At 42.9% G+C, this 12,173-nt stretch overlaps 1 protein-coding gene across 4 annotated transcripts; it reads right to left on the reverse strand.

The window, feature by feature from the left end:
• Nucleotides 1-2,378: 2,378 nt before the first annotated feature.
• On the reverse strand, nt 2,379-12,089 carry LOC105836717 (protein twist). Of its 4 annotated transcripts, XR_001139091.3 has the most exons (4): nt 10,479-12,056; nt 7,444-7,617; nt 5,830-6,087; nt 3,670-4,153 (listed from the first exon to the last, which is right to left on the reverse strand). XR_001139091.3 is itself a non-coding variant. In XM_012680947.3 (3 exons), the coding sequence occupies exons 1-2, from the start codon at nt 11,818-11,820 to the stop codon at nt 7,484-7,486; spliced, it is 1,476 nt and encodes a 491-aa protein (XP_012536401.1). In that variant the 5' UTR covers nt 11,821-12,058; the 3' UTR covers nt 2,379-4,153; nt 7,444-7,483. The 4 variants fall into 4 exon arrangements, 3 of the variants coding, with proteins under 3 accessions (XP_012536401.1, XP_012536400.1, XP_028049296.1); XM_012680947.3 differs by lacking the exon at nt 5,830-6,087 and having other exon boundaries at nt 2,379-4,153; nt 10,479-12,058; XM_012680946.3 differs by having other exon boundaries at nt 3,670-6,087.
• Between the last annotated feature and the right edge of the window lie 84 nt (nt 12,090-12,173).

Here is a 12,173-nt window from a genome sequence, read left to right on the forward strand (position 1 = left end):
ATCTCGGGGGGAAAACGAAAGGAGTGACAGAAATCGTGGTGATTCAGTAGGGAAAGACAGGGAACAGATGTTTGTACCGGGCGACGTCGACCGCAACACCTTCGGCCGCCATTCTCCTCTCCCCGTCGAACGTCTCTCTATCTGCTACCCCCCACACACAGAGATTTATATATTATATTATTTTATTTTTTAAAGTCATACATGTGCGCATACGTATAATCCAATCTTTATTTTTATTTCAAAATTCGTTGTCGGTCAATCTGACTTTATTTTAAAAAAAATCCTACTCCTCCTAAAAATGTTACATACATAATAAAGAAATAAATTAATGTAATATTAATTAAAAAAAAGCGAAACTCGGGAAATTATTAACGCTACTTCTATATTATTCCATAACTTTCAATTAAAAAATAACAGAAATAACACTCATCGCGGTTTATCTAATTGTTCATCAGTCAGTACAATCGTGAGAATCGGAACCTGCGATCGCGGAGCGGCATTGAAAAACCTGACTGTTTTTCTCCTCCTCCCCCTCTTGCCCGCCGTTTTTCTTGATGATCCTGGAAATCTGAGAAACCGCCTAAACTAAACATAGAGCGGACCCACCGCGCACCCGGTGACGCTTTATTTACGAACGCGTGAGGCCGATGGAAATCCTTCTAGCGGCTCCAGACGGCCGATTATACCGGAGTGAGTTGCTTTTACGAGTTCCGATGTTTAGTGTCACCGCGTTACGTACGCTGCTGCTTTTTGTACCTTGCCATTGCGTTTATACACACACCACGTCGCGCAGGCCGGATGACGTTATGGTACAAAACGCAGACGCGTGTACGTGGGATCTTGTACACGTCCAGCAATAATTCTAAACTCCGCGCCGGAGGACATGGTAATTTGTTGATTAAAAATATTAAGATGAATTATCAAAGATTCGAAATACGCAATTAGATCAAAGAGATTAATATACTTTAATCGAAGGTGCAAGCTCGAAGCCTGAGATGTTATTTTTTACAATAATTTTATCGTTTCTTCTGGGCTTCAAAAGAGATTTAATCTAATATTATATATGATACAAATTTTAAGACGCTCGTCTTAAATAAGGATAAAGAAAAGGTTCGAAAATTCATTTTCTAAATTCGCTTGGGCTTCCTCATTAAAGCAAAAATGAAAATTTGTCAAATATCGAGATAAGAGTTGAGAATCGATCTCATCATTGAAATTTGAAATTGTCAATGTTCGACAGACCTGAAAAGCATAAGAATGCACGGAATCGCATTGGAGAATAACGATTACAAAACCGCCTGGCGGTTTTCGCATTCTCGCGCGCCTCGGAGCGTCTCCGGATCCGAGGCCGAACCCGACGCGACGAGAGGAGCGCAGCATCCCGTCCCGTCCCGTCCGGATTGGCGCGGGCGTATCGCGATGACACAGCTCCGGACCAATGGCATCCGGGCTGGGCGTTTCACTGCACGGTTACCGTCAGCTTGCAATAATATTTGCACTGGCACGTCTATAATCCATTAGGACCGTCGCCGCCGCGCCGAGCGGCGTTCGGTAAATTATTTATCGGCCCTTCCGCCCTCTCCCCCTCGTCCCCCTTTTCCCTCCTCTCGTTGCTCGCTCGTCGCCGTTTCATTCGCACGTAACCGCAGATGTATCTCTTTTCCCACAATCGTTGGACTCCTCCTTTCCTCCGGATTTACGATCCTCCGCATGCATTTCGCGAGACGTCCGACGCATCGCGTGCGCTCAAGGCGAGACATTTGCCGCCGTAATCGCGTCCATACCCGTAACAGTACGAGATAAACCGTGATAGCTGAAGGTCTATAATTTCCTGCGTCGCCTCGAACGTCGCGTTAACGTCGCTCCAAGTGACGCTTTTTAGCACAATCTGAAATTTAGCTAGCTCATAACTTTTGCAAGTGACAATTTAAATTGGCTATGAAGGACTGATAATAAAAAAAATTTCCAAATTAAACTTTAAGTTTTTAAATCATAATATTCTTAAGCATTATTTAAACGAATAAAATTTCTGGAAATCTTTAAAAATGTAAACATTTTAAAAATTCTTGCTTAAAGATGAATTCCTGTAGGTTTTTCTTTGGAAATTTTTTCTTTAAAGCCTTTCGTCAAGGTAGCTTATGTTATGGCACTCATATTTCAAATAATAGACACATTTTTGGAACTTTGAATAAATTATTTTTTAATTACTTGAAAAGTTCGGTTTCTTTTAAGATACGCTATGTAATCTGCTAAGGAATTATTTACGTAATCCGTAAATAAACGCTTCCGAAACACCTGTAAAATAATGAAGTAATTTGATTTAAAGAGTGGGGGAAATTAAAGACTTGTACATCTGTTCATGTTCATAATTTTTTTATTATTTCTTATTATTATTGTCACTTAATTGCTTCCCTTTAAATTCTTTTCTATGCAGTATCGCAGTAACCGCGTCAGTATAAAAATATACTGTACATTAAAAATGCGCGAGCGAGAAGGTTGCTCGGATAAATAAGCAAAATGCAAGTAGCATTGAGTCTAGGGAATGAATGGCCGAGATGTGTCGTCTCGCTTAAAGTCTCCGTTAAAAAATACCACGATTATTTACAGAGCTCCTAGCTACAAACATATGTTACACGGTAACGCGTATGTACAAGAGTAGGCGAAGATTTGTTATTAAACTTGGCGCGAAAGGTTTTCCGTCGAATAAAGTTGAAAATAAAACTTCATCAAAATTAAAATCGAACCGTGAGAGAGAATCTTTTCAATTCCCTTCTTCTCAAAAAGTTTCCGGTAAAGAAACGAACCTTTCGCGCCAATTTAATATGATAATGCGTGACACAGCACTCGCAGATTCGCGTTGATACATATACATTTATTATATTTATATAATATATTTATATATATATATATATACACCAGAGGGGGAATAAATTATTGCATTTATCCGGCCACGTGGTGTGAGTTTCACATCGAATCAAGAATAAAATTTATTTGGCTTTACGAAAACTACGCGTATTGAACGCGTAGATGAGAAAATTCACAGCATTCTTATTTTGCAACTTATTTCAAAAGTAAATGTAACAGCTTACACGTAACGTCTCGCGACAAAAATAAAATGTATATATCTATATATTACAGCAGAGGGCTGCGTGCGTGATACGGTCGAGTCCAGCGAGCGACCGTCGCGCATTCGGTTTCTCCTTCCTGCCTCTCTCGTGTAAATAGTCGCAAAATTGTAGCTGTGTCACATATATTCATCTATATATATAAAAAAAAATTATACTGTTATATAAATGTAACAGTTTCATGCGCTTTTGCCACGAACGCGGATGTGATTTTTTTCATTTTGCACAAAGTAGCCACGCGACGCGGTTATTTCTCGCGAGACCTTCGAACGAAACGAGTCCGCGGGGAAAGTCTCGGGAAATAACAAAGCGGGGCTGCTTCATATAAAGCTTCGGTTCCTTCCGGTTGGTTTAGCAAAAGTACACGGGACTGTTATTCGAATTACTATAATATAGACCTTCCTCAAGGGAAAGGCAGTTAAAACTGACACAAGCAGTTTATTTCTTTAAACTATTCCTCGGGGCGGTTAAACGCAATATAACGCGGCGAGTTTTTTTCTTTTCAAAATATAATGTAAATGTTTTTTAAAATATAATAGAATTCTTTTTTTTTCTTTTACATATAAATTCGCATACAATAAGATGCAAGAGACACGTCTCGCGTCTTTCCCGCGGTGAGAGTTCGGGAGGATATCCTCGCAATCGCCGACGCGACGACGTCGATTAAGAATTATTGTCGGATACACGTTTGCTGGACGCGTTTTGTCAGCGCCGTGGCAGACGAGCCGCTCGCTCGCATGCGAAACTTATTTTTAGGAACAATTATACACCGATACGCGAGAGAAACGGGGGAGGGGGGGAGGATTGATGGGAGGAAAGGGAGAAGGGAGGGACCGAAAGAGAGGAGAATCCGTCCTTGAATAATCCGCGCGTCTCCGCTCGTTGTCTGAGGCCCTCGCCGCGAAGTGAAGCAGCTGTCATGGTCATTCTCGACGTCTTTCTTATCTCTCTCCCGCCGCTACGTGACTCCCCCGAGGGAAGACCCTGTCGGCGAAAGCTTCGAAAGATTATCGGGCCCGATCGATTTCCTAGAAGGAGAGTCTCGGATGAAACGCGCTCCCAAGAGAGTTCAAAACCGACAGTCTCAACACTCGACAAATCAACACTCTGTACACGCGATTCGGCAGTATTGTCCTGCAAATTTCCTTGGATAAAGAAGAAAGGAAGGATCCTTTCTTTTTTGTCCAAGAACACTGTGCAGTTGTGACGTTCATATAATTTTTTTTTTTTTTTTTTTTAATGAACACACCATTGAAAGATCTTTTAACTCGGCTGTGCGGAGAACGACGCGCGCGCAGAGCGTTAATGACAATTTCGTACTTGGCTCATCGGGACGAGACGCTTTCAACTGTCAGCTCGAGAAATCGGTCGGAGGTCTCCGGACACACAAGGCATCAGATCGGATGGCAGCATCCGTCCCGCCGACGGGTTTGTTTTTGCGGCGCGCGGCGAGAGGAAGGGAGGAGAGGAGAGCGTGCACGGGGGTGCCCGAAAAGGGCCCCGCCGCACCAACGGCGAGGGCGGAGGGATGCCGAATGTCTCGGATCTGTCTTGGCTAATTGAATTCAAGGAGATTTATGGTCGGCACCGGCGCGTATGTTGCGCGACGACTAAAAAGCAAGGCAAGCGCGCGCTTTCCGGAATTGTCGCCGCCCGAAACATAGATGAATGTTTTTACCGGGCCAATTAACGTAACTAGCGAAACGGCGAAGGATCTCGGCTAATCGCAGAACGCGAGGGGGAAAAGGGGGGGGGGACGTGATATTTTTTCGCGCGTATTAATACATTATTGCATTGCTCGCGATTATCTCTCGTCCGTCGCGACGGCTCCATTAAATTCGCCTCGCGCGGCTTCAAAGTAAAAAAAAAAAAAAAAGATTACGTTCTCGTAAATGTTATTCCGACGATTAGAAGGGAACATTTTTTTCTTTAACGCGACGCGCGCGATTCCTCTTTCTCTCGCTTCTTCGTTAAGCGGTTCAAAACACGGCCGCGAAAGTTTGCTTTGACCGGTCTAAAATAACTAACGCCATTCGAAATATTCACGGTGCGGTGCAGCGCGGTGGCAGACGGGGGAGGGTTAGGGGGGGGACGCGACTGTCATCTCGGGAGGAAAAAAATAATATTGTGCCCGCCCGATGGGCGCCGAAATGCTCGTTAGCTCTTTCCCCGTTCCCTCATCACGAAACTCATCGCTGCGGCGATCGTCTCGAACATTTTCGCGAGAAGAAACGGAATGTATCGACGAGATACTCCGTTTCTCACGCGAAATCGGCATCCGAGGTTGTTTGCGCTTCCTCCCGGGAACGTGTTACCTCGAGTGCGTGCATCGGAATATCATATTTAAAGTGCTAACGAGTGTCTTACGCGCCCGAATAAAACGCGTATAGTTTATCGCGCGGTGAGAATTCGCGCGAGCGCCCCCTCCCTCTCCCCGGCGGAGCTTATGAGACTCGATAAATCGCCGCGCGGAGATTGTTTGGACAGACCGGGTAAACGCTCGTAAATCCGCCGTTAACGGGCTGCAACGCGTCTCTCGCGAGAGGTAGTCAAAACGGAAGACGCAGGACGCGAGAGAATCCCGACGTCTCTCTCCGCCGTCGCTCGTCCGAGTAAGCGAAAGTTTCCTCGTGGAAAACAAGTCCGACGTGCAAATTGCGTAAGGACGAAGCCAATGTCGCAGAGGCTGCTGAACTATTCTCACCGAGCAGGGAGAGACGGGAATGAGGTGTAACCTCGCTGATTGATCGCGAGTGACCTCCGCATCCTCGCGATTCGATATCTCCTCTCTATGATTTTGAAATCCGTGCTGCAAACCGAGCGGTGAAGTGACGGCTGATGCAGACGACCGTGCGCGCGTGCGAGCGAGCGTTATCTTTTTTTTTTTCTTTCTTTTCAAGTAGCCTTTCAGTGCGCAGGAATCACACGCAGAGTGTCTCGAATCTATCGAATTTGCTCTATTCTGAAAACAATCCCGTAAAGAGAGGCTGAGCGAGAGTGCAATGTGCCACAGTGAGACGTTTCAATCATACGCGCAATTGCAATGCCGAGTGGAGCATTTGACTTGGAAGATTTGAATCATCTATTAAGCGGCTCCCTGTAAGTGTCTCGATATTATTGCATAATATTATTATATTAATTGTCTAAAGATTAAATTTAATTAGTTTTTGAATTTTCTGAATGTTCTGAAGAAACATTGTTGATTAACATAATATTATTGATCGTTTGGAGGGCTGTATATTGAACTTGTTTTGAATTGTCTAGAGAAATATTGTACAATATTATTAATCGCATAAGGACCGCTTTATGTGTAGAATATAAACAAGAAAATATTTGGAACACAAGTCTAGGGAAAGAAGCATGAAATGTCTCGTAAAGTATTCATTTTTCGAGAATTTTATTTTAAATTCTTTACGTAAATTAATATGCAATTTACAGTTATATATATCTTTAAAAATAATCAATTATATATTTTGTGTACATCAAAAACTGTCTACGCCAGTTTACTTGTTATTCAATGCATATAATATACATTATGTCGTAGAAAAGTGAGTACTTTACGAGATGTATTTTATATTTTCTAAATACGACAAAATAAAGAGAGAGTGTAAGATATTTCTTAATTTTTTAAAACTTAAAAAAACTTTCAACTTTTTCATTATGTTTTTCGTAAATTATTACAACCATATCTTAATACTTTTATGAGAATGACTAGAATCTAAAAAATAATGAACACTTTATAAATGAACGTTTATAAAAACTTTACTTTATGTATTTTTTCCCAATGCAGTAAAATCTTTGTTCAAAATATTTTTCACTAATTTCATGTATAATAAGGATACCTTAAGTTAAAGTTAAATGCTCCACTTTAACATTCCTTTTTCTCTTAATAAAAAATAATTTATCTTTAATTTGTTTTAGTATAAAAAAATATATATATTTATAATTAATACACGTATACAATTTTTATACCAAATTATTTTATACTACTTGTGTGTATGTGTAGGTGTGTTTATGTGTTTTAAAAGACATACAAGAGTGTTTGAAAAATTTTACGAATGAATACACAGATAACGATGAGAAGAAACAATTATTTCTGTAATTTTGTGCATCCTCTTTTATTTATATAATACCATCTTGTTAAAAATTTATGCTGATTGATGATGTAGACAGCCTATTTTTCACAAAATAGAGAATACTAAGGTAGTCTTCATTTGAAAAACTTTACAAGCAACTCTCGTATACGTGTGTACATCTTTTTTCTCATGAGCAAAATATTCTCGAATTTAATTCGAGGATGTTCCCATTTTTTTCTTACCTGATTAAAATTTTATCCTAAACTTATTATATCCTATATTCTACATAGGATTCGATTTCCAATCACCCTCCATTCTCCAGACGCTGAACGCGTACGACAGTTTCTCATGCACTATCATACTTGACGACATGTCTCTCACAGCTGATGAAATCGCGCTCCGGGCGTTTCTCAGTGCTGAAACAAATATTGTATCATGTATATCTCTATTATATCATCCAAGTGAGCGATCATATGCGCTTATTCCTAAATGTTCAATAGAATAATATTGCATTCTGATACACGTCTCTTTGCTCGAAAGATCAAGGAAGACGAGATGGAGCCCATAAAAAAATACAATTATAAAAATCATATAAAAATTATAAAATCGTATAAAAATTAATTACGTATCTTTTCAAATCGAGAAAGTCTTATTAAATTCTATATGTTTGATAAACGTGGTCGATAAATCTTTTTAACAGTTTCGACTATAACAAAATTTGTGTTTTTTTACGCTTCTTCAATATTTATCTCGTTTCCGAGAAAATCTACATTATTCTTTCGACGAATCTCGAGCTTCGCTTTATTCCGACAGAGAGATATAACAGGATCGAGAAGAGAGAAGGCCGGCGAAAGAAATCGAAGGGAAAGAAGAAAAGAGAAGGGGGATCGTTACACGATAATTCTGTCCGCGTATAATGCGAGCGTTAAAATAAAAGGGAAGCGGCGGCGTCGTCGTATCGCGCAGAGAGAGAGAGAGAGAGAGAGAGAGAGAGAGAGAGAGAGACGCGCGAAAGGAGAAAGTCCTGAAAGGGGAGAAGCCGAATAAAAGAAATGTGTGGGGTGTATATATTTCCGTCTCGCGAAAATTTGGAGTGTCGCGGGCCAACAACGAGCCAAACGACGAACCTTAGGTAATCAAATATGAAATAAATATATAGGTATTTTAATAAAAAAAGAACCATAAATCATTAAATATCCTTCAAATCTAAATATATAATTTTTTATAAATATACTTATTAATTTAAATTTAACTGTTAATCAGTAATAATATCTACAATATAAATTAATAATGGAAAAGAAATAACTAATATATACAATATCATCAAAAAATAATAAGATGCCCTTAATCGTTTTATATTATTCCCCCAATAAACAATTTTTTAAAAAGTAGAAATTAATCTAATTTCATACAATAAATAACATAAATTAAATTTATTGATAAAAAAAATAACTAACACGATCAACAAATTAATAAAAATAAATACCTTTAGCTCCCCCCTCTTATTTCTCAAACATATATTATCATTATCTAATAATCCAAAATCTCAATATAATTAAAAAGATATTTATAATATGTCCATCCTCCTGTTATATTTTACTCAACAAAAAATTAATAGAAAATTTTTTTATCTTTACTGTGTTTTCAAAACATATACTTATTCAATCTCATTAATTAAATTATTTAAAATGTCTTTCTTACAAATTATTTATGTACTTTTTTTAAATTATAATCTATAAGTATTTTTAATTGATAAATTTTTATATTAATAAAAAAAATATTACTGAAAAAAATATCAGCTATACCGAGTCATGCCGAGTTACGAATTCGTGCCTGCACCGGGTGGTTCACGTCGTCTGGTTGAGATAAAGACAAATTGAGAGGAAGGAAGAGATTTGTGCCATCGCGCGATAAAATTTCCGTATAAAATTTCAGCCGCATTTGTTTATAACTCACTTCGATTCGAAGTACGCTAGGTATTTCTATGGAGTGCAAGTCAAATACACTATCGCGGTGATTTTACTTCTTTATAAAAGTTCATCATCGATCTTACATATATATATGTTTATCATTCCCGAATCGTTAATGTCGTCATTGAATGTTATCGCGGGGATTCGAATATTTGTAATACAAGTTCAGGTGGCGGCAAAAGAGAGAGCGGCCGTTAAACGTCGCGTTTGTTTATCGTCCGGGACATTAAAAATCAAAAACGGCCTGGGAGAGACTCCAATCCTCTTGCCCGGTCCATAAATATTATGAGAATAGGGAATCGCGGACGCGTGATACGGGAAAACGGGCTCCCCTACGGAGAGGCACTTGAAGTAACGACAACGGGACCCGCGACCTTACGCGTAAATTAAACGGGAAAAATCCTTGAAGGGAGAAAGAGCACGGTAGTCTGTGTTTGATTAACCGGGAGCCACCCGACCCGCTGTAAACACGTACCTACCACCCTACGGAGAAGGAGACGCCGACGGAGACGATCTTCGAGCGTCTCTCCAAACAACGGTGCGGCGTCGGTAACGCAAGCTCGCAGCAAGCTCCCTTCGGTGCAAGATGGCGACCCGAATCATGCGAGATATCTACACACTAGAAAACAAGCACAATCCGACCATCTTAACACGTAGGCCTCCTCATTCTTAATCTTCCACCCTTTCTAAATTGCCCTGTCATTAAATATCACGTGCGCGATAGTTTCTACGTTTTGCAATTTGCATACAGAAGCGGGAGGACGGCACAGAAAACATCGTGACAAGAAATCTTTAAGATATTTTTAGAAGATATCTAAAAAGATTTTGTCGAAGATAACTTTATAGAACTTAAAAGATACATTCGTCGAATAAGAGATGTCTCTTACGTTTCTAAAGAAATGTATCAAAATATTACATGAGATATCTTTACGAAAAAATGCAAGGCATCTCGAGACAAGACAAAATATCTTTTGGAAATCTAATACACGGTCTACAACAGCAGTAGTAGATTGGAATTGCAAAACGTATGCACCAATCATCAGCTCATCGACGTTTTACCTTAATCCGCTATTTCTACTGTAAACCATGTAAGATATCTTTGTTTATGTAGGGAATAATTGACGCTCCGTTTCACAGGCATCGACATTGTGCTTGCAAACACGATCGGGCCGAATGAAAACACAACGGCGTGTTTTGAAGCGAGAGAATTAACACACTCGGAGTCTCCCCGCTCTACTAAATCCTCCACACTGCACGCGGATTATTACTTATGCCGTTTCGCACACCCCGAACACGCCGAGATTTACCTGTGTTCTCGCACTCGGCCTCGTCGGTGTCCTTGGTCTTGAGCATTTGGAAGAGGAAGTCTATGTAGCGCGTGGCAAGCCTTAGCGTCTGTATCTTGCTGAGCTTGTCGCTCGGCAGGGTCGGTATGATCTTACGGAGCGCGGTGAACGCCTCGTTCAAGCTCTGCGTCCGCTGGCGTTCCCGGACGTTCGCCATCGCCCGTTGATTCTGCAGCTCCTGGTCGTTCTTGCGGCGCATCTTGGCCCGCGTGGACGAGGCCGCCGCGGTCGTGGCCGCCTCGCCGTCGTCGGACTCGCCGTTGCCGTTGCAACAGCTGCTGTTGCCGCTGCTGTTGCTGTTGTTGCTGTTGTTGTTGCCGCTGTGTCGCCGCTTCCTCTTGACACCCGTGCCCCTGATATTGACGCCCTGCCTGCCACCCCCGTACTCCTTCGTCGTCGACGACGAAGGCTCGGCCACGTGGCCGAGCTCCGCGGTCTGCTCACAGCCACCGTACGTCCCGACGTCCTCGATCACGTCCGGTTTGTACTCCGCCATCTGATGGTAGGCGCCCCTCTGGACCGACTGGACGGAGCCCATGGTCGTCTCGTCGGCGCCGCAGCCGGGGGAGTACACGCTCTGCGAGGACGGCGTCAGGCACAGGCTCTGCTGCTCATGGTCCCTACTGTAGTCCGACAGGAACTCGGGCGAGTTGTCGGTCGAGTGGAGACGCCGCTCGTAGTCGGCCGCCAATTGCAGCTCCCGCATCATCTTGGTGTCCGCGTGATGGCCGTCCTGGCCGTGATGGAGATGGTGATGATACCGTGTCTCCTCTGGATTCTTGAACATCACATGATGATTCAGCTCGGTGTACTCCGCCTGGCTGTGCGGATGATGGTAACCGGACGGTAGGCCGTGATGCTGCTGTTGATGGTGGTCCGCCGGCGATGGCCCGCTCAGGTCCACCAGGTGCGGCGAAGCGGTCGGCGTGAAGCGACCGTACCGCGTCATCGACGACGGATTGCCGCCGTCCGCGACGGCGGTGGCGACGATACCGCCGCCGATGCCGTCATTGTTACCCTGAATGCCGTTCCCGGCGTGGAGGATGTAGTAGTTTTGCGCCGTCAGGCAATGGGACGCCGGCGTCGGCGCCGGTGCCAATTGCGGTACCGTCGCCACCCCGCGCATACCGCCGCCCGCGTTCGTATCAGCGCATCGGCTGTCGTCGTCGTCGTCGTCGAGTGTCGTCGTCCGCGCGCGTACTGAAGACAGGAGAGTCCCCGCCTGCCGCTTGTTCCCGAACTTCCCGGCCGCCTGCCGCTGCCAGGTACAGAGCAACGAGCCACCACGAATATTCGCACCCATCCACCGTCTACCATTCGCCAATCCGCGAATGCCACGTTTCACGCACGCGTGTATGTGTATGTGTGGTGTGTCAGGGTGCGAAAAATCGCGCGCGCGAAAAATCGATCACTCGATTGCCAATTGAATTTTCGCGGGCGCGCGGCAACTCCCGGATCTCGAGTAGGTGAGAACCTGCTCGAACGTCGTCGAGTGTCTTTCCGAGCAACGTCTCGAGATCTGCCTGTGTCGCGGTCGACGTCGAAACAGCGGCGTCTCTAGCCCCCACCTTCTTCTCCATCCCTCTCTCTCTCTCTCTCTCTCTCTCTCTCTCTCTCTTTATTCTATCTTCTCCGAATGTTACTATCCGTCTGAAG

This window comes from Monomorium pharaonis, chromosome 9 (assembly GCF_013373865.1).
Source record: "Monomorium pharaonis isolate MP-MQ-018 chromosome 9, ASM1337386v2, whole genome shotgun sequence".
Taxonomy (NCBI): domain Eukaryota; kingdom Metazoa; phylum Arthropoda; class Insecta; order Hymenoptera; family Formicidae; genus Monomorium; species Monomorium pharaonis.